The 24,267-nt window shown below is 25.9% G+C and overlaps 2 protein-coding genes across 4 annotated transcripts in view; both read right to left on the bottom strand.

The window, feature by feature from the left end:
* The window catches only part of LOC145830197 (TBC1 domain family member 12-like), a 39,194-nt gene extending 30,826 nt beyond the window's left edge, over positions 1-8,368 (bottom strand). For 2 of the 3 annotated variants that reach the window (XM_082938112.1, XM_082938111.1), the window contains exon 1: positions 6,789-7,328. In XM_082938112.1, coding sequence (XP_082794238.1) covers positions 6,789-7,225 — 437 coding nt within the window. In that variant the 5' untranslated portion in view covers positions 7,226-7,328. Of the gene's footprint in view, positions 1-6,788; positions 7,329-7,611 lie in introns of those variants that run through there. The other variant, XM_082938113.1, reaches the window with a different exon arrangement.
* Positions 8,369-21,146: 12,778 nt separating this feature from the next.
* On the bottom strand, positions 21,147-22,142 carry LOC145828560 (serine/threonine-protein phosphatase Pgam5, mitochondrial-like). The gene is made up of 2 exons (XM_082936315.1): positions 21,657-22,142; positions 21,147-21,371 (listed from the first exon to the last, which is right to left on the bottom strand). The coding sequence occupies exons 1-2, from the start codon at positions 22,140-22,142 to the stop codon at positions 21,147-21,149; spliced, it is 711 nt and encodes a 236-aa protein (XP_082792441.1).
* Between the last annotated feature and the right edge of the window lie 2,125 nt (positions 22,143-24,267).

The raw sequence follows: 24,267 nt of genomic DNA, 5'->3' as shown, positions 1-24,267 counted from the left end.
ATATGAAACAAGTTTCAGGGTTCGTGCGCGAAATTTTTTTCATTTAGCCTGACTGAGACCAATTTAGCCTGACATTTTTTCAAAGTAAGGAAAATCCCCTGTATAAGTCATTTTAGGTATTGCAGGGTCTTGATTAGTACTATTGTAGTCTCCGACTTCAATCAGCTTTATCTCAAAAATATTTTGAGCTTTAAAAATCTGCTGAAAGCAACTTATAGCTTAGTTACAACTCAATAAAATAAGACTATTACTAAATAGACCCCCCTATGCCCTTAACAAATTCAGCGATAAGTTTTAAAATACGTGTTATATCTAATCTATTACAAGTGTAAAAATTTAATATATATTACTTAACACAATTTTTCAATTTAATTAAGCACTAAGTAAAAACATTATAAACAGAAGACTTATAATAAAACAACGTGCATTGTCGTATTTAGTAAAATTTAAAATGAAATGCTTACACGAGTATTAAAATTAAGTAAAAAAATATTTTTTATAGTATTTTGGCTAGTACTTAAAATTGATACATAATTATAAATCCTAAACTCGAAATAAATATAGTGATTGTTGATGTCATATCAGATTTAAAAATTTGTACTCCTACAAAACCTAGTACTTATATCTTAAAGCTAAGTTTTAGTGTTGTGAATATCTCTAATAACTTTAAACACACAGTAAAATATATGAATAAACTGCTAAGAGTTTTAACCTAAAAAGTATTTGGTATAAAGCCTTTAAATTAGAAAATCAAACAGTTTAACCAACTAAGCTCTGAAAAACATAGCTGATGTAAACAAATTCAAACAAACAGCTAAGTTGTTGAACTAAACTGTAATGTTTAAACTGTATTTTTTTATGAATTTTCATAATTATGACGTATATAATCTACTCAAAACATATATTGAATGTTTTTAAAAATTTTTCAGAGATTCAACAAAAGGCAGGGTTCGTGCGCAAAATTTTTTTCATTTAGCCTGACTGAGACAGATTTAGCCTGACATTTTTTCAAAGTAAAAAAAATCCCCTTTGGAAGTATTTTAGGTATTGGGGGGTCTTGATTAGTACTATTATAGTCTCCAACTTCAGTCAGCTTTATCTCAAACATATTTTGAGCTTAAAAACTTTGCAAAAAGCAACTCATAGCTTAGTTATAACTCAATAAAATAAGACTAAATTGTTAAAAAGGTGATTGACCCCTCCCTATGCTCTTAACATAACAAATTCAGTAATAAGTTTTAAAATAAGTGTTAGATATAATCTATTACTAGTGTAAAACTTTATATACATTACTAAATACAATTGTTTAATTTAATTAATCACTAAGTAAAAACATTATAACCAGAAGATTTACATTAAAACGACGTGAAATGTCGTGTTTTATTTAAATTCAAAATGAAACGCTTACAGGAGTATTAAAATTCAAACAAACAGCTAAGTTGTTGAATTAAACTGTAATGTTTAAACTGTATTAGTTTGATAAATTTTTATAATTATGACGTATATAATCTACTCAAAACAAAATTATGAAGACTCTTAAAAATTTTTTAGAGATTAAACAAGTGTTTTAAGCGTTTATTTTTACAAATACTAACTGATTTTTTCTTTAATAACTAAATCTTTATTTAGAAATAAATTCACATCTCATTTGATCTTGAAAACATTTCTCAATTTTTCTTAATCAAAATTTTTCAAGCACTTGAACTGAGAAAAACTGATATTCTCAAATTTTTAAATAAAAAACTGATTTAGCCTGACGTTTTTCAACTTTAAAAAAAAAAAACTGATTTAGCCTGACTTAGCCTGATTTAGCCTGACGCGCACGAACCCTGATAAGGTTTTAAGCATTTATTTTTACAAATACTGACTGATTTTGAATTTAATAACTAAATCTTTATTTAGAATTAATTCACATCTAAATTTAATCTTAAAAATATTTCTCAATTTTTTTAATCAAAAATTTTCAAGCATTTGAACTGAGAAAAACTGAGATTCTCAAGTTTTTTAATAAAAAACTGATTTAGCCTGACGTTTTCCAACTTTTTTCAAAAAAACTGATTTAGCCTGACTTAGCCTGATTTAGCCTGACGCGCACGAACCCTGAAGTTTTAGTAATAAATTACAAAAAAAATGCTTTGAATAAAAATACTTTCGTATCACTATTAGTGAACATAAAGATAATTAAAAAAAAACCTAAACTACTTACTATTTACTACAAAAATTGTAGTAAAAGCCTAAACTTTTTTTTTTTTAATATTAACTAACATATATACTTTCAAAAATTAAATAGTTAAAAAGAGCAATTAATGATTTTTTTAATTAAATATTTAGCTTTTAGGAAAAAAATATTGAAGTCATAAAAAATAGCCTGAAATTTAGAAGAAATATTCAAACTAACTAGATTTTTGTAAAAAATTCAAACAAGCTTCAGTTGGCTTAAGTTTTTCTAACATTTTAAACAAGAGTACCAACTTTAAAAGTATTTGAGCTAAAATAAGAGATACTCAGATTTGTTCATTGCAAACATAGTTGATAAATTTCTATGTACTAATTTTTCTGGACATCTTTTTACAAATAAAAAAAATAAAATAAATTGCAAAATAAACTTCTAGAGGAATTGTAAAAACAATGTAGCATTAAAACATATACAATAGGGTGCTTATAAAAAATGAGATTTTTGAGTTTACAGCTCTACAATTTTTAATGTTCATGAAATATTATAAGAACACCTTATGCACATTTTGAGGTGATTTTATGATATTTTGAGGTGAAGAAACTTTACAAAGACTGAGCTAATTTTTCTGAAAACAACCCAATGTAAACTGTGTGGGACCTTAAAACTCGATATTCAAGTTTTTAGCTTGGAATTGTTTTACATATGATAATTATCACATTCACAAAAACACATTAAGCAGAACTTAAGATGATTTAAAGAAAGTTTCAGACCGATACTTCTTGATTTTCTCAAAAATAAAAATGATAAAAAATTACAGAATATCAAAAAAAACCTAATGAAACTTTCTTCAAGTTGTCTTAAATTTCGGAGTTTTTGTGATAGTTGCCACACTTAAAATATTTTTTAGATAAACAGAATGTAGCAAAAGATGTTTACATGATTTTATGTACCAATTTATTGCTAATAATAAAATATTTTTCATTTAAACAGTTTATTGAGCAATACTTTCAAAATTTAACTAATTTCCTTTTCAAAACAAAATAAATACTCACAAAAATTAATTAATCAGAGAAAATACGAGTAAACTAAAGAAACAATCAATATAAAACTAATCAAACTAATCAAAAAATAAAAAACTAATCATAAAAACTAAAATAGATAATTACAACAAAAATGGACTATTTAAAAATGTTAAGTGTAATTCTAGATTCTTTATCAGGACCTAGTTGATGGTTAAGTCTAGGTTTAATTTTTGGTCATAATAGCCTCTACTTCAAGTAAAATTTTTCTATTTCTACAAAATTTAATTACCTTAAAACAATTAAAAATATCACTATGATTTTGACAGACTTTAGTTTGTTCTATATGTGAAACTACTGCACTATTTGTAGGCTTTGTATGTTCTTTAGTTCTGACGAACAGTTGTCGCTCCGTTTCTCCAATATATTGGGTATCCAGGTCACCTGGACATTGAAACTTATAAACGATGCAATTTCTGTAGAACTTATTGATCTTATCTTTTAATGAAAAATAGTTTCCAACTTTAGATGTTCTGAAAGCTACTTTAATATTAATGCCAATTGTTTTCAAATTTTATTATATTTCTATTGAATTTTTCTGAAATCTTTTTTAAATAAGGAACTGTTAAATACTGTTGTTTAGGAAGCTGTGGTTTATCTTCTAAATTTTGATTTTTTTTCTATTTCATTGGCTATGAATTTAATTGGATAACCGTTTCTTAGAAGAAGATCCTTTATTCTATCTTTTTCTAGGTTCTGTAATTCTTCTGACACTAGTCTTTTGTTTCTGATGAGCAAATGTCTGTTCAATTTTTTCTTCCATGATTGCAAGGTACAAAAGTTAAAATTTAGAAAAACATCTGTGTTTGATGGTTTCTTGTAAATTGAGGTAGTAAATCTGTTCTCTTCCAGTTTAACACTTGTGTCAAGAAATGGAAGTTTATTTGATGTACTTGATTCCATTGTGAAAACAAGATCTTGATGAAGAGTGTTTAATTTTTGATTGAATTCATTTGCCATTTTTTTATTTGAGAATATAGTAAAAATGTCGTCTACATATCTCGTGTACATTTTAGGTTGAATTTCATTTAGCAGACATGTTTATAATTTGCTTGCGAACCAATTGGCCAAAAGAGGGGCCAATAGCGATCCCATTGATAGTGCATCTACTTGTTTGAATACTTGATTATTGAAGCAGAAGATGCTCTGTGAGCAAGTTTTCAGTATGTTCTTGAATACTTCTTTTGTTATTTTTGATTACTTGAATATTGAAAAACTTTCAATTGAGTATACATCGTCTGCTACTATGTTTATTGTTTCCTCTAATGGAACACATGTATATAGACTTTTTATGTCAAAGGTCCTACAAACATCAGCTTTTTTTGGCTTTATGGTTTTTAAAGAATCCATAAATTCAATATTTGAGTTGAAAATACATTAACTTTTTAGTAATGGTAAAAGTTGAATTTCTAACCAATTGCACAAACTATATTCTGGTGTACCTATAGCTGATAAGACTGGTCGAAGTGAACAGTCAACTTTGTGATGTTTGGCCATTCCATACATTTTTCCTGGTTGACTACCTTTAGGAATTAGACTGGAGTAAACTTTTTCATCCACAATTGGTTTAATGTATTTATTGATGTAACTATATATACTTTTTTCTTTTTTATACCAAGGTGCTTTTTCATAACTGTAACTATTTCCATTTAAATTAAAATCAAGTTTTTCAAACTTATTTGTGTTATCAAGAATAACATTCATCTTTTTAATATATTCAGTAGTGTTTAATAAAACTATTCCATTTCCTTTAACCATTTTAAGACATTTAATGCTTTTATTTTGTGATAAATTTTTCAGTGTTCTGTGCACAGCTTTATTTTTTCTTGTTGAGCAAACTTTCTTGCTTTCAGAAATAAATTAGTGTTAGTTCTAATTTGCTCAGTTACATCATAAGATAATTTTTTGTTTTCATTTTTAGTAATTTGTTTAACTTGGCATTCGACTGAAGCCTTAATATTAATTTCATCTATGGTTTTTGGTAAAATAGACTGCTTGAGGCCAAACATTAAAGCATTTGATTCACTAATTGTTAACTCATGATTACTATTGTTTATAATACAGTTTGGAGTTTTACTTTTACGTTGGTTGTTCCACAATGAAGCTAATTTCTTCTTATGTCTCTGCTTTTTATCCAATATTTTTCCTTTAGTACTTTTTTCTTTAATAGAACACAAGAGAAGGTGATACTGACTAATACTTGTTTTGTTGCGGATGAATTTTAGTATTTCATTTTTATTGTTTTTAGCTAAATTATACTGAGTTCTAGAGATTTTCAATTGTTCTAACAGAACTTGTCTATAAAATCTATCAACATTATCATAAACCAGGAGTTTTGGAGGTTTGAATTTCAAAAATTCTGGAATTATACCAAGTTCTTCACATTTAGTTAAATAATTAATATCCATAATAATTAACATCCATAAGTCTCATTGTTGTTCTAATCATACTACCTTCAAGGTTTCTTAACATAGACACTGAAATACCTGTCTTTCGAGCAATTTTTATATACACAGAATGTAAATTAGATAAAAACTTGAAGGTCAAATATATAAAGTGCCATACAGTTTACAAGTTCAGTTGATTTCAGAAAATTGAGCCAAGAGTCCCTAAAAGTTTCTTCAAATCACCTCAAACTTTGCACTAGGTGATTTTATGATATTTCCTGAATAAAAAAAAAATATACAGATAAATCTAAAGAAATACTATACATACTCTAAAGTCTAATATACATAAGTGCAAAAGTTTTACAAACCTTACCAATAAATTTGAACAAATCAAAAATACAAAATAGAAGAACTATGAAACACAAAATCAGTAGTGGTACAAAAAGAAAACTCTATATGCAACTGAATTTATTGGCAATTGGACTGAGTAAAATTAATAAATGTAGTACAAAATAAGATAAAGTCTATAAAGGTTAAAAGTTCTTAATAACTAAGTTAAATGTTTAATAAATACTAGGTATAAGCATTTAATTTAAATAAAATTATCATTGTTACATATTTTTAATTATGTATTTGACAAGAAACTAAAGTTATTAACAAGTTAGTTTTTTTAATAAGAATATATTTTCTTTTTCAGTTTTTAAGCAAGTATTTCAGTCTTTTTTTTTATTAAATATACTTAAAGTCAATATAAGTTGTCTGAAGTTCAACACTAAGCTAGCAGCAAAGCTAAAAATTTACCTAACAACTGAATTAAAACTAAAAACTTTACAAAAACCAAAATGTAGAAAAGAGCTAAAATTAGTTAAATAAATCATAAAAACATGTATTTAAGTAAAACATCTAAACCTTATTTAAGTTTTGACAACAAACTACCCTGTGTTTTTCAAAAAGCTTTAAAATGCTCAAAATAGCTATAATTAATGTAGATGTGTGGCAACTATGTTCTTCATCAGAAATACAAATTAAAATTTTATAAATATAAATATTATTTAAAAAACACTAAGAATATGTTTTTTAAAAACCTAGAACAATCAATAAATACTTCTATTTAAGAAATTATATATTTTAATATTAAATTCTAACCAGTTGAAAACTGAATCAACAATAGAATCTCTTCTGTAACCAATTTCTTCTTTAGGACTTTTTTCCTCATCTGAAGAATTACTTAAAGATATGTCAGTGAACTCATTAAATTTATTTTGGGTTGAAAATTTGTTTGTAGACTTGTAAATACTTTCTGAGTCATCTATGTCATTCTTTTGTAATACATTAGTAGTTATTCCAACATTTAGTTTTATTGGACTAGATGGTACACTTGTATGAACAACTCTGTCAGTATTTTCTTTTTTTGTCATAATGTTTTGAGTTTCAACCTCTTCACAGGTAATTTCTAGTGTTGCAAGTTTTTTTTTAGTGTTTTCTACTTCTGGGAATAAGTCTGGAAGCGACCTAGTTTTAATAGTTGATGATGGCATCTGGCTAAAAATATGATCATGATTCATTATTCTAGCTTTAATCATTATTATACTAACTCATTTTATGCTTTTTCTACTTTTTATCTTAATATCTCCATTCAACTTTTGAGAAATTTCAAACTTTGATCTTTTTGTTTATATTAATCTAAATTCTGAAAAAGTACTTTACTGCTTTTGTTAACAATATAAGTTCTACACAACAAAACCACTTAATTTCTTTTAAAAATAAACAATACTGAACATTTATAATAAATAAGATTAATTAAATTTATGCCAAACCTTGTTTTTAAGAAGTTGATTTGTTTTAAAGAGTTTTATCTGAGATAACCACCTAGCAAAAATCAATGTAACTAATGAGATATAAGGAATTAATATTGTTGATTTTAGTAAGAAATTATTACAAATATTATTGATTTAATAAATGTACTTACCTAACAGTTTAATACGCACAAGATTTTTTTAATACTCTATTATTAACAGAATTTAAGAGATATGCCATGGAATTAATCTTCTGTTCATATACATCTTTCACCTACATTTAATAGCAGCTTATTTGTTGATATTGTTTTACTTTTGGCATCACAGAATTTTAAACTTGCAATAGTACAGCATAAAGTTTTCTTTGAAAAAGTTTTTGAGAAAATTTTATATAGTTTATAGTATATATAAATCCTATTTATAGTGTTAAACAAGTGTACAAGCAGCATTCAATGCATCAATACCATAGGATAAGATATCAAAGGCTTTCTGAATGCTTTTAAAAGGCTTAACTTTACTTAAGTAGCTATAGATTTAAAAACAAAATGTTACAGTAGTTAAAAGTACTAAAATCTGTTGTACAAAGTAGGTACCTACTTGGAACACAGCGCAAAAGTGCGTACCCAAATGGCAGAGCGTACCTGGGAATTTGGGTCTTTAATAACATACGTTAAGCCTAGTACAAACATGTTAAAAGCCATTAAAGTTTACAAACGACTATTAAAGCAAAATCCCCAAAATAAAAATTTTCATCATAAAATAAAAATTATATGTTGAAAATTTACTAGAAATCTTGAGTGTTTATGTAATTAGGGGTAGGGAGTACAGTACATTTTTTTGGTCATATGGTAAAATTCATATGAGTACATATGATTCTGATGTCTTTTTGTTAAAAAGAATTTTAAAAAAAAAAATTGCAAAAACAAAAACTGCTGCCCAAAACACTAATTTTAACCACAAAAATAACATATTTTTGATTTTTTGACTTAAACATGGTTGCCACAGATCAAGCTGAGACAAATTTCCTGACTTTTCCTGACATTTTTCTGACTTTTTACCAAAATTTTCCCGACTTTTCTAAATCAAACTATTAAATTAAACTTATTCTAAAATACTTAACCTAACTTTTGAAACTATATAAAGCTTTCAATCTAATTTTAATACAGATTAAACAACAGTTTTTTTGCTTAATTTAATCATCAAACTTCCATTATATTACCTTAACCATCTGTGTATGATTGATGTATTTTCAATAAACAGCTCTACCAGCAAAATACTTGTATTATTACTTTATAAACACAGCTTGTCTGAAAAAAGACACAATTTTTTAGCATTTCCTTGCATACATGTATGTAAATAAACAAAACGACATATAAGGAACTTTTACAATTAAAACTTGAATTAATAACGAACTTTCACAACTAAAATCTTAAAACAATAATGTTCTTGTTAAATATGTTAATAGAAAAATTTTGCAGTTTTATAAAGGATAATTTACTAATTTATACCAGATGAAGGTATTGGAAATTAATTAACTTGTTAAATCTCTAGGAAAATTTTGCAATTCAACTGACTTTAAAGGATTTTTAAATGGTTTTAACCATTTGAAGGCCTTGGAATATAAGGAATTTTGTAAATATAAACTGACAAAATCTGACTTTTTCTTAAATTTTATCAAATTTCCTGACTTTTTTTTTAAACCCCCCATTTTATCCTGACTTTTCCTGATTTCCTGACCATGTGGCAACCCTGCTTAAACAGTAATAAAATAATTTTTACATGTCCTAGACTTATAATTTATATTTTAAATGAAAGCTTATAATTATAAGCACACATTTAAAGACATTTTAACTGCCTGTGATGTATTATGACATTATTATTACACAAAATAAGCAAATTTTGTCTGTAAAATCATTCTTTTTTTCTAATATAAAATGCAAATTCTTCTGCTGCTTTTACTTTTAGTTTTTTTGATTTTGAATGTAAAATATGTGGAGTCAGCTAGCAGGAAATATATTACTGATGTAATGTCATTTCAATTGCATGTTGATATAGACATAAAACACTTTTAAAATCATTTTCCATTATTAGAAATAATGATTATTGAGAGTACCTGTATAAGAGTAAAAGATCTAGACCTATATATCATAGAAACTGCATGTAAATTTGTTAAAGTTAGTAAAACTTTATTGTTTAAATATAAAAAGTTTTTGCATAATTAAAAAATAATTATTTACCTTATTATTTTTTTTAGCTGTAATTATGTTATTGTTTTCACATTATTAAGTTTATAAAGTATTATGCATTTAAATTTATTAAAACTTAACTGGTTAGCTTGTTTAAATGTTTTAATTTTCTAATTTAAAATCTTTGTACTAATTTCTTTTTAGTTTTAAACTCAAACTGTGGATACTGTACATATCCATGTCTGTATGTATCAACAACATAGAGATTAACAAAAACTCCTATTTTTAGTGTTTTATTGAATAAAAATATAAAATAATAAATAATCATGATAAAATTAAAAATTAGCAAACTAAGAATTATTTTAAACAGGTCTGAAACTACTTGAGAGATAAGTTTACAATGAGTAACCATAAACGAGACTAAGTGTATTTAAAACAGCCTGAGTTTATAAAAATTGAAAAAATAGCTTCACAGTCTATTTCTAAAGACAGTGTGCACTTAATGTGAACTGAGAATATTCTTAAAATATGCATAAGAATTCATGTTTTTCAAACTATTTTCTATGGTTGTTAAAAAAGTTTTTAATGTAAAAACAAAGAAAATTAAACTTTAAAATATTAGTTTATAACTAAAAAATGTTAACTTTATTTTTCATGTAGTTATATAATAGACAATTTTCTAGATGAGAAATGATTCTACTGAACAATATTTGTGTTTAGTTTTCTACTATTCCCAAAGTTTTCACTACAATTTGCCTAAATAGATGCTTAGAAAAACAAAGCCTAAAAACATCTATAAGTAGTTTAGATTTGATTTGTTAAATTGTTTTCTTTTTTTTTTGTAAAAAACATCAGTCTCAAATTCTACCCCTTGAAATGATAAATGTTTTCTTTGTAACTTATCACAGTTTTTATCAGTTATACCTCTCAATTATCTAACTTTTTTACTAACTGAACTAGACAGTGAATGAACATTTTTTTTAAATTTATAAACAGAAACTTTAGACTAATACAATCATTTTTCAGATCTCCTGTTTTTTTAGTGTAGAATTTCATTTGTTATTGTTTGCATTATCACTTTAAGAATGGAGCTTTACAACTTTTTAGACTTGTTTAGTCTTGTAAACAAATTTGGAAATACCCAGGAGAGATATAAGGTGTAGCTTTTTAAGAAAGAAGTAATCCAAAACTATAGTAAACAAAACATACATACAAAACAGCGATGCAACAGTAGCGTGTCTAGATTCTAGACTTTTTTCAATGGGTTGCACATTTTTCGTCAGAAAAAAGAGTATTTTGTGTAGATTTCTTTAATAATACACTTTAGAAAATTACATACCTGTCTACTACTCACAATAAAAAGTACAACCAGACTCCAGAGTGTAAGTAATTTGAAAATAACAAAAAAATACTAGATGCTGAAAATTTGTTCAAATATGAGTTGGGAGTTTTCATGTTCAAATTTGTAAATAATTTTTTACCAGTAAATTTTAAGTGTTACTTTAAAAGTATAACTATAGTACATAGCCATTCAACAAGGTCCTCAAAAACATTTTTTTTCTTACCAAGATTTAAAAACAGTAATGGTCATAAATCACTAGCTCACCAGGGTAGTGAGCTTTGGAAAGACCTACGTATTTTTTTAAAAGACCAAAGCCATCTTGAATGTTCCAGGTTGAACTGAAGGATAATTTATTAAATCAACTAATTATCAACTAGTTAAATACGTAAAATAAACAGGATTTTTTTTATTTACAGTAGACTATTGTTCATTTTTCATTTGAGTTATTTTTGCATTTTTGAGTATATTAATTGGGTTTCAATAGCATTGATCTAGTTTGTATAAATTGTAATATCTTTTTTTACGTTAATACTTTGTTAGTGTATTAGTAAACAGTTTCATTAGATAGTCTACATTTCATCTGTGTACACAAAATTATTTATCTATATATATATTTTGCCAAAAAAAAAGTTAAGTTTTTAAATCATTAGCTAAAATTACTAGCAACATTTGAACTTAGTAATAGGTTGACTTTTTTTATGATTATTATTGTTTTTTTATACAAAGAAAACTGATTTACTACTTCAAGTGTTTTTGTGCTTGTTTACATTATTGTTTTGGTTTGGTTAAACTCTTATATTTAGATATTTATTTAAATTTGTAAAAACTGATAGTTTTATTTAAAAAATTATATTTATTCTATTCTTCTTATTTGGTTTAAGCATAGTATTTTTTTTTGATACAGTTTTATTTTACTATAATTATATTTATTTATACTTTTTAATATTGCATTTTATATATTTTTTTATCTTATAGCTTTGTTGTATAATTACTTATTTTTTGATAAGTTAAAGTAAATTCATAGTAGAATCCAAATTCTTAACATACTTTTTAAAACTTATAACTTATTTTATTTATTTATTTGTTATTTTATTATATAAAATGTATAAAGGGTTGAATTATTTGCTATAATTATCGATAAACTTTGAATTCAAAAACATTTAAGATTAAAACTTTACCTTCCCATATATATTTTTTAAGCCTTTAATGTTAGTCACTATTACATATATTTTTTTAAGAAAATATTTAATGTTTTAAAGTTTAAGAGTCTCATTTTTCATAGAAATTTTTGTTTTAGAGTTTAGTTTTAACTGTTAAGATTTTTTTTTTGTTTAAGCTTATTATAATTGTGATTAAAGTTGGGTATGCAACTCAATGACCTAGAGGTCTTTTTGAATACCCATGTCCTTGAACCGAAAATAATTTTTGAGCATCTTTTTGTTTTTTCATTTGTTCAATAAACTAAGTACTACGCATTTACCTAAAATTTCTCGGGTACATAAAAAATTAAAAGAACTAAAAATTTTGGAAACACCATTAAAACAAAATGAAAAGTTTTAAAAAGTAGTACAGTTCTTTAATTTTTAGTAAAATAATTTAACCATAAACCAAATTCCTGTTTTTATTGACAATGTAAAAGTTTTGCCTTACATTGTTTAGCTAAATGAACAACGAAATAATTTATATATAAGAAACTAAAAACGAAATAGTAATCAAAACTAATAATAAATTTTCTAAATAATAAAACAGAATACGAAATAATGTAAAAATTACCTTAAATCTATTTCTTTTTGCATAATCTTTTTGTGTTAGATTTCTTTTATTTCGTCGTATTAAATTATTTTGTGAAGTTACACTTCAAAAATTACAAATGAAATCTGCAATACTTATTTTTGCTTACTTCTACGACTAGTTTCGATTTTAATTCATAATAACCTTCAAGTAGAGTTTAATGTTCAGAACAGAGCATTTTTAAGTTAGTAAAAAAGTGAAAACACATAACGTAGTGACGTAACATTCATTTTGAGTTTTACGATGTTTTAGTAAAAAATAACAGTTTATACCATTTGTATTAGTTTTGTTGAGATAAAGCAACTGTTGCGTGTACTAATTGAAATTTTCAAATTGAGGTTTAAATAAAAAAGGGTGAACTCAAACTATTTTTGAAAAAATAAGGTGCATAAATTTGAATATATAAAAACTAGCTTAAGTGTATAAAAAATATTTTTATATTTTAATTGCTTATCTGTAAAAAGGTAGTATTGTTCTGTTTATATTAATTCTAGCCTGTAGTTTATTTGTCCATTTGCTTTCCAAAAAATCTAATTCTGCTTGATCGTCTGAGCTATCCAAAAAAGTTGATGTGAAATCTTTTTCAAATCCTTTAATTGTAGTTAGATGTATTTTATTGTAATGTAGTTTAAGTGTAGCTCGATCGCTAAGCTCGTTCTTATAAATGTTTTTCCAATTATATCTATGCGAGCACCAACTTTGTGAAAGTGATGTTATTGTCTGTCCAACAAAAAAAATATGCATTATTACGTAAATAATTTACTTATTCAAACAGTTCCAGTTAATGTAATTAAGCTAAAAATCAAGTTTAAATCATGAATTAATTATGTTTTTTAAACAAACTAATAGCAAACTCGAACAGTTTTTCTACAATTTGATTTTTTTTTAAATGACAAATTAGGGTTTTTCTAGTGTTGTAAAAATAAAAACTGATTTGGTCAAAAGTTTCCAAAGTTAAAAAGGAAACTCTTCAAATTGTAAAAATAATCAAAAAAATTTTTTTAATACTTTTGATCGGCTAACTTTAAATGAAAAGTTTAATTTTCCAAATGTAAAACTTTCATAAATATACATTTTTTCATAGTCTGTAAAAAAATTCTACAAAGAAACTTATAAAACTACGTTATTTTTGGTAAAGTTCTTTAAAAAATATAAACTTAACTTAATAACAAAAAAAAATCATATTGAAATAAAATTTAATTAAAACATTTTAAAATAAAACCATAATGGATCGCTTTATTTACAATAATTCAAGTATTTTCAAGGATTGCACAGGAAACCAGTGTAAACACGCACTGCGATGCAATACTTTTTGATTGATTCTTTTAAACGCGTTTAGTAAAAATAATCTTAGCCCCTCAAACGCATTGTTTTGAAAACATTCAAAAATGTTCAAGCTAATATAGCCGAAGAAGCATAAAAAAACCATGAACAATAAAGCTAAATATTATGTTATATTGCATCTGGAATACCAAAGTAACATACGAAATTAGTAGTTTTAGACAAATTTAATTCTAAAAAAGTAGTATTACTAATTGAGGGATCGGTATGCCGGCTCGGCAGCCTTATAAAAGACGCGAGCCAACTTTTCTTGAAAATGTTAATAAAAAAGTATTTTTCGAGCCGCAGTTGTAAAAAAATTGAAGTAATTAGTATATAGCAGGAGCTTTGACTGTTTTCCTGTTTATTATGCAATTTCTTAAAATAACTGTAATAAACGTAATAAAATTAAATTTAATATGGTTTTTGTTTGAAATAGTTTAATAAAACTAAAAAACTATATGTAAACTTCTTGATATCAACTATAGTTTTGTTCAATTTTCAATTTAGAACCTCAAATTTAAATCTATAGTTTTGTTCATATTTTTTAAAAAACTACGTAGTTTTGTAAGTTTTTTTTGCAGAAAAAATGTAAAAACTAAATAAAAATCTTATAATTACGAAAGTTACACAACTTGAATTAGGAACTTTTTTATTCAAAATTAACCAATCAAAAGCGTTTTTATAACTGTATTTGAATAATTTTACAACTCGAAGGGTTTCTTTTTTAACTTAAAAACCTTTTGAATAAATAAAATATGGTTTCTATTTTTACAACATTGGAAAAACCGTAGTTTTAATTTTCTTTTGTTTCATCTCGTTGTAAACTAATTTTTAATGTCTGCTATTTGTTTTTTATATAAAATAAAATTTATTGCTTATTATAAATTAAATTTTAGCTAAACTGCTTTAAGTGGAACTGTTTGACTAAGTATTTTTTTTACATATCATCGAATATGGTTTTCTATAATTAAGGCAAGTTAGTTAGTAATCTAATAAGTTCTTTCTTTTAATTTTCTGAAGTATAAAATATTTCGTTATTCATGTTAGCTCAACAATGCAAGACAAAACTTTCACATTGTCAATAAAAACAGGACTTAATTATTTTATATTAGTAGCTTAACTATAAATTTTTAGCATTTTTTTTCTTTGTTAGAAAAGTATGGTATTAGCTTTAAAGTACATTTTGGACAGCAATTTTTTGCTTTGCGGGTCGCAATAGTTGCCACGTTTTAATCAGCTAAAAGCCACGTATTTGATAAACATTTTTGTATATTTGCAAATTCAAAAATTATAGAAACTTTTGGCCGCAGTTTGCCGCTACCTGTACTAAAATACGATTAAAAATCATATAATAACTTGTTTGAAAAAAATAGTCAACAAGTATTTTCAGAGTTGTAGATAACTTATACACATGTTTATTGATTTTTTTTGGCATTAAACTTAACTGCAAAACCATGAAAAACAGTAATTGTGACAGTCTGCGACCTGGCTTCGTCCTCATTAATACTCGCTTGGCAAACGTAGTCAAGATAAAGCTTTATAAAAGTTTAACAAAATGTGATTAAGTTTGTTTTATTATCTCAGTTATAGAAGGATAACAGCAGTACATTAGTTCTGAATTTTAGATAGCCTCTTTATTCAATAAAAATTTGTTATTTAAAAGAATCGTATAGATAGAAATAATTATACTACTATAAAATTAACGGAGTTTTTATTTTACACTTATTATATTGCTTGAAGTACTTTCAAATGCATCCTCAACAAGCAAATAGAATAAAAAATGGTGTTTTTATCGTATATTTTAGGCATAAAAATCACTAAGAATAATTGACATACCTAAAGGAAGTTTTGAGAAACTTAAATATTATTATTCAGTCAACGCAATTTTAAGCTCATTATGTCCACAGTGAAAGTTCGTAATTAAACGAGAGAGCGTAAATACACGAGAGGTAGTAAATATACCTACTGTACTAGCTGCTTTCTTATAATGCATTTGATTAAATACTATTTGGGGATATCTACTTTTTTGTTCACAAAAATAGTTTTTGTTCCAGTTGTACATATATGTGGAAAGTTTTTTTTTTTTTAATTTTTACTGTTTGTGTAAACAAAGCTTTCTTCTATTTTATTGCTTGTCTACCTTAGATTAAACTTGTATCGCATGGTATAAGAAAAAAATATTTTATTTTTATTTAATATTATTGCCATATTTTGCTGTATTGAGATAATTATTCATTGTATTGTAAACTTTCATTTTTGTTAGTCAGATTATTAGTCAATGATGTTTCTTTCACAACTTTAAATAAAACTGTTATTAACTAATAAAACTACACAGGCGATATTAAATGTTTATCGAACCATTAACGAACATAATTTAAAAAAGTCTTAACAAGTATAGAAGATAGTTAGCATGTAAAAGTAATATATAAATTTAGATACATTTTAAGTCAATACATACTATAAACTTACAATACTGAAGACTTTTCAAATTTTTTTTTGATAAATCCAAAATGCGTAACTAAACGAAAGTGCGTAACCAAACGAATTCGTAGATTAGCGAGAGGTGATTGTATTGTTATTTAAAAAAAATCAGAGCATCTAGAAACCATGCTATTTCTTCATTTTTGCTTCATTTGTCATTAAGTAATTTTTTCGTGCAATATTTGTCATCCCAAAATAGTAGAAAATATAAAACATCATTAGAGTGAATATAAAACGGTCAAAGAACAATCCATGAAAACATAAACCAAAATCTCTTACTAATAGCTTTTCTCGAATTTTCGAACATATTGTATCTATAAAAATATTTAATCAACTTTTTACTTTAACCTGATAATTTTTTTAATTCAACTGTTTAACCTAAACAACTTGGGTTTGTTCCAAACAGCTGTTTATGCATTCAGCTATTGACCTGTCTACATTTTTTGCTAATAACATACCTTGATAATAAATATATCAAAGTAGTGTATGCTGATTTTTTTAAGTATTTGATTTAGTGTTACATTAAATACTTATGAAAATTATATTTTACAATAGACTGAATGAAAGCTTATGAAATTGATTTAAAAACAGTTTAAACAGTAGATCACAAAAAGTACTTGTTAACCGAATTGATATTGTTTATTGACAAAAAAAAGCGCTCAAAAGATTTAATCCAAGGACCTGGTGCACAAAATATCATTTCGGTTATCAAGTTATACACTACTTTTAAAAAGTTTAACATCTTATCCAGAACATTATCAAAATATCTTCAACGGAGTACCACAAAGTAAAGTGATAGTTCAAATATATTTAGAATTTTTATTAATGATATAACAACAAAGGTTGTTACATTGACATGATTTTTTTCGTAAGTCAGTTGATGGTTACCAATAGCTATATGTTTACCAATATGTTTATAAATAGTTAAAAATATAAAAACTAAAGCTAAAGTTTTTATACCGACACAAGATAACCTAACTCCACTGATTTATTGATTATAATAGTTAGCCTCAGCCACAGTATTTAAAAACTTGGAAATATAAAATTCTGATAATAAAAAAATAAAGCAATTACAATAAACATGTATACCAAATTGCATCAGTGTCATCCTATTGACTATTATCATTATATATATTTTTTATTTATTATTTTTAAGATACGGCCCTTCAAAAGTATTCAAAATATATAAATTGTCGGGTTTTGAACTGGCATGTAACCGAAATGATATAAAATATAAAAAAGCTAATAAGTAATATAATGCTTTTATACTAAATAATTATTGGCGCTAAGTTATAAGAGAATGCTAGAGTTAGTTAAAACAATTCATTTTAGTAAGTATGTTGCTGATTTTCGGTCAAAGTTGCCAGATATCATGCGAAAAACTTCAAAAAATTACTCGAGCTTAAAATTTTAAGGTAAAACAAGCTAACTTATTTTTACTATTCTGATTTCTTTACTTCCGATGTTCTGGCTATCCTGATTAGTATACTTCAATTCTAATATCCCTCATCAACAATATTGTTCTAAAAAATCCCTTTATTTGCATAGCTTCTTTTTACCAAATGGAATTTTTAATCTGAATCTGCCGATCCCTGCATTAGGGATTGATAACGATTTTATCTCTGTTTGATGCCTGTACTTGTACATTTTATTTTATATAGGAAAATATATATAAAACTAGTGAAATTTGATGGTACAATCTTACCACATATTTTAATTTATATTAAAAGTTTTAACTTAATTTACTCAAGTAAGTACTCTTCAAACATAATCAAACTTAAAAAAAGGATAGTAATAAATAATAATTCATGACTAACTATTTTTTTGTATTTATTTTCAATAACTTGTGTAACCAAATTATTTTAATTTAAACATACTTTACTGAAAAATAAATATAGTTTATTTTATCATTTCAATCAGAAATGAAGTTAAAAATATTCCTAAGTTTTATAAAGGCTTTGGGATATCCTTTAGTAAAACACTTCCTTAACAGTGGCGACGCGTGGTATTTTTGTTCGGGAGAGTGGAAAATTTACAAGCATTTAAGAAAGACCCTTAAATTGTTATCAAAAAAAATAATTCAGCAAGATAGATATAAAAAAGTTACAACAAATTGTTTGTAAACTCAAGTTTATCTACGGAAAAATATTTTTAGCATATTTATAATAATGTAAAAAGTTTTTTATATGCTCAGCCCCACGCAACACCTCAAGTTAAAATAAGTTTTACTTGTTTTAGTAGATTTGCTTTCGCTTTCTTTCTTAACTCTTAGTGTTTAAAACAATAAAATATATAACCAAACGCAATAACAACATGTGATTCCTTTATGTAAACACAAAAGAGTTTAATTTTTGTGCCGTGCGCTACTTAAAAAGAGCTGAAATTAGTATAAATCAAAGTAACTTTTTTATGTCTGTATAACTTTTATGAGTCTTTTTCTGGATAAACTAATTAAAAACTAATTTAATATATTATTTTTAATTGATTATGATTATCGAATAAACGTATGTATATATTAATATGATCGTATAAGTACACAAACTTAAACTTTGCACAACTTTTGAACTTTATTTTGCAGTTTTACTTCAAAAACTACATAGTAATTAAAGTAAACTGCACTTATTTACTTGTAGAAAATGATTTTATATGTATCAAGTATTTAGCTTTATAAATATTAAATTTTTAAAGCATTTAAAATGTGAATTATACAAAAGCAGATTGTCATAAGTCCTTTATCATGACATTATTTCTAAATATAACATTTAAGATTTGATTCTTATAGCTTACAAAAAGTGAATATGTCATTTCAACTACTCAACCAAAAAATAACATAGTGACATTCCGAAAAAAGAAAATATTGTAGTTAGACAGAGCACATTAATTTTATTTTTATAAGAAAATAGTTGTTGTACTTCATCTCTGTTTTGCAAGCAAATAATATTGAAATTACGTTTTGATATTGTAATTAAACTATTAAAAGTATTAAGTTATACTTTTTTAAAATATCAAAAAACAGCATATCTAAATGTCTTAAATACTTTTTAGCCTTTGAAATATGTAACTTAGTTTTGTATGTCAACAAGTTTACTGTCGTATTTCAGAAAGTTTAAATCAAAACATGTGCATAACTGTTCATTAATGAAAAAATTATAAAACTTTTATTTTATAGTTTTTAAGTTATTAGCCTTATATTTTTCATTGCTTATAAAAAATTCAGATAAGTTAAAAACTTGATAAAATAATCGAATGATGGTTTAAAAAATTCGACAAATATTTAACAAACATATAATTTTAAAACGTTTTGTAAGTTTATTGAAAAAGGAAGTATAACTCCTGAAAGCGTTTTGAACTTGTATGTGTATCAAAAATTTGTATATTTTTCTAAACAATCATTCGATTATTGTATCTACAGTCATCCTTGCGAACCGACGCACTTTTTTGGTTACACACTTTCGTTTAGTTACGCATTTTAGAATTCTTAAATACAAAATAAAAACAATTTAAAAAATGTTTTATGTTGTAAATTAATTGTGTGTATTAAATTAAGAATACATTTAACTTCTTCAAACTTTCTAAAACTTTAGGTTTTATCAGTTTTTTTTGCCTAAATTATCAAATTTCAGGTATTTCCAGGTTTTTACAGAATTTCATTTTTTTTGGCAAAATAATTAAAGCAACATTTCAAGAAAATTAAAAGTAGATATTCTGAAAAATAAAGGAGATGAAAGACTTTAAATAAATTCAATATTTTTCATTTTAGTTCGTACCTTCCATAAGGGTGCTATTAAAATCTATCGCTTTGCTCTTTATATTTTAGATGTCTTGGCCCTTCCTTATATATTTCGTTAATACCATGAAAGACAAGTGGTGGGATCAAAGTAAAAAAAAAACTTTTTAAAAGCATAAAAAATTTTATTAGAAAACTTTGTACACATATGTGCACTTTAAAATAAAACGTATTTAATCAAATGCATTATAAGAAAACAGCCAGTATAGTAGGTATAATCACTACCTCTTGTTTAGTTACATTCTCTCGTTTAATTAAGCACTTTTGATGTGGACACAATGTGCGTAGATTCGCGAAAGGTGACTGTACTTGATGCCGTAGAAAATCACAAACGAACAGTGACAGTATCCTGGATAGAATTGAGTATTATAACCAATCTATTAATCTTGTTTTATAATTAAAGTTATAAAACTTATACATATGAAACAAAACACATTACAATTAAATAACTTTTTTGAAATTACCAAACAATGTATACTTAGAATTCTTTAAACTTTGATACCCAAGTGAAGCTACATTACTTAAACCTCGGTAGTAAGGATCATCAGTATTTCTAAAACTGAAAAAAGTTTCTAACTAAACAAAAATGAGATATCACAGATGTTCTTGTGCTAAAACTTTATTTCAACTAACGGCGTTTCACTGCTCTCAAATAAATTTAAGAACAGATCTACGGAGTCTCAAAAAGCTCTAAGAATAGAACGAACAAAAATTACGAACAAAAATGAGATATATATCTAAACTATCTTACAAAAGTAATTATAAGAAAAACTTCCGATTTTTTTAAAGGTTTTAAATTTAATTTTTGCTTGTAGTTACTTCAGTAAAGGGCATGACATGGACTCCAGAAAAGGCCTCTAGTTCAACTGTGCTGTCAGTTTTTATAACCAGCTTGACTATACCGCCGTGGAACGCAGGTTTGAATGTATCCATGATTGGCAGTTGAAGCAGTCGGAACATTATGAATTTGAGAGTGTTTCCATGAGTAACATACATTTCGTTGTAAGGTCTACTTTCATCGTGCTTTACCGTTTGTTTTTTAACAAACTGACGCCTAAAAATAAAGTAAAAGTTTCATATTTATAAGTTTTTAACTCGTCATGTAGTAATATTAAGTCAGACGTAGTTAAGAGATAAACTGTTAATTAATCAAGAATATATACATAACATTGATAAAAATTAGCACTTCTGTATAGTGGTAAACGATAAGTTCAATTTTAATACTCTTAATGTTTAAAATACGAATATCATTATTTCTACTGTAATAAACACCCACCTAAATGCAGCTTCAAAACTGGAAACTGCTACCTGATTTTGTTTCTTTTCAATATCAATACCTTCACCGGAAAACAAAGTTTTAAAATACACTGAGCATTCTTTCATATCATCAGAGTTTTCTATTGAAGCTTGATCGCCAACAACATTATTTGTATTGATCAAACTCCAAGTGTCTTTAGCTCTTTTCATCACTGAAACAATCACTTTATCAAATTTTATTTCCTTCTGCGAGATCCAAGTGTTTAAGCTCATGCTTTGCTGTTTACCTTTTTCACTTAAGATACTAGTGCCATAAACTTTTTCGTACTGAGCATTTCTGATAAAGTAAATATGTCGTTCAAAGTTGTTTGTATTGTTCATTTGCCAGTTTCGATTCCATGTACAATCGGAATTTGGATTATTCTGCGTACATTTAAAACTATTCGAAACACCTTTTGCTCTTGATTGATTGACAAAAAGTTTGTTGAATCCTGATAAAGCTACAGATGCAGCTAACACCAAAGTTTTCCCATTCATTTGTCGGTAGTATTATTTCAATCGAAATAATCTATTTTATATATTCTTAAAATTGTATTCAACAAACCACAAATTAATTATCCTAAATATTCCTTCTTGAAGTTTAAATCAATGTATTTTTCATTACATTGCAAGTTAGGTCAATCATTAAACACTTGCTTGTTTTGCTTTTGTGTATAAATAATTATTTGTTAACGTAGTATTTACATGATAAAATCAGTTTTGTTGTTAGTTGTGTTTTTAAACAAATTATGACGTAGATTTTGTTGTAATTTTAACTAGTTATATATTTTCCACTCATTGGGTAGCGAGAAATATGCTAACTCATAAGCACAGAAGTAGTGGGAACGGATCACTTTTGCACGAGCCTTACTTTTGCACGGAGACACTTTTGTACGAAGAGTCACTTTAGCTCGAGGGGAAACTTTTGCACGAAGGGACACTTCTGCACTGCGACACTTTTGCACTGCGACATTTTTTCACCGTAAAAAATTTTCACAGCAATAGTTTTACACGACGTAACATTATTACGATGACATTTTTACACAATGAATTTTTTGCACGGAACATCACTTTTGCATGCAAGTCGATTAAATTATTCTTGCTAGTACTGAATCTGTAACAAAAAAAATCAAAACTGAATTTTTATAACAGACTCATATCAAAGATAAAAAGAAAAAACTTTAACATCAAAAGAATAAAAGTAAAAAAAATAGTCTCAATATTCTTGTTTTAAAGCCCTACTAGATTAAGTATATATTTCTGTTTAAAAGTTAACGAAATTCAATTTATTTTTACTTGAAGTATTTAAAATTGTTTTAATTAGAAAATAAAAATTGTACTTATCGACTTTATTTTTAATTACGATTAAAAATATCATTAAGGTGATTCGTAGTCCGTTGTTATATTATTCTAAGTAAAATATAAATAAAAAATTTACGTTAAAACTTTTTTTTTAAATTATCACGTTTTATTCTAAAATAATTTGCGTTTTATAGCAAATTTTATTTAAGTTGATGAAGCAAAGTTTTATATTTAATATATTTTTGTTTTTGTTATAGAAATTAAAAATTAGAAGCGTGCAAAAGTAAAGCTTCGTTCAAAACTGACCGATTGTTTAAAATTATTCGCAGTGCATAAATATATTCGTAAAAATATAACGCCGTGCAAAAGTGACGCTTTACAAAAATGTCGCCTCGCAAATTTAGCGTCGTGCAATAGGTGACGCTGTGCCAAAATGACGCCGTGCACAAGTGACCCTGAGTGCAAAAAAGTCGCCGTTCATAAATGTCCCCTCGTGCTAAAGTGACTCTCGTGCAGTCGCCGTGCCAAATTGTTCACTCCTGAAAAAGTGGCCCTGCGTGCAAAAGTGACGACGTGCAAAAGTGACGCTCGTGCAAAAGAGCCGCCGTGCAAAAGTGTCTCCTCGTGCAAAAGTGACGCCGTGCAATAGTGCCCTCGTGCAAAAGTGAAACCCATCAAAAAGTAGCACATCATATTTAATAAGTCAGCAAAATAACTTTTTTTTATGTTATATTTATTTTCATTCATTAAAACTTTAGTTTTTAGTTTTTTATTTATGTTCGGGTAAAGTAGGTTAGGGATAAAGGTATAAATTAAAAAAAAGTTTTTAAAAAATGCTTACTGAGCAAATATGCAAACTATTTGCTGCTTTTATGCAAATGTTTGCATATTTCTCAGGCTACCCCTCATTTATTGCAAAAATAGAAGCCCTATTTTATAATTCAGCTTTTATTATACTCCATCGAATGGCTTTAAAAAATACCATTTGTTGTTTGAATTGAAACGAAATTTCATGCTTTCATAAAATTAAGTTTTTAAAACTTTTTTACTCATTTTTAAATTGATCTCAAAAAGTGAAAAAAGTAAATAATTATTCAGGTTATAAGTAATAAAAGGTTTGTACAAGTAGACGATAAAACAATATAGACGATAAAAGCACCATAAAAGATAAACTTTGTGATTGCTGTAAAGAACCTTGCCCTTTAAATAAAGAATGCCTAGTGTCAAATATAATATATAAAGCAACAGTAACATCAAAAAAAAACAACAAAGCAGTATATAGGATTCACAAGAAATACTTTTAAACAAAGATACAGAAACC

Source organism: Thalia democratica, chromosome 2 (genome assembly GCF_965202585.1).
Source record: "Thalia democratica chromosome 2, ktThaDemo2.hap1.1, whole genome shotgun sequence".
Lineage (NCBI taxonomy): Eukaryota > Metazoa > Chordata > Thaliacea > Salpida > Salpidae > Thalia > Thalia democratica.
Note: the sequence above shows the minus strand (reverse complement) of the source record. Positions and strands in the feature narration are given on the sequence as shown.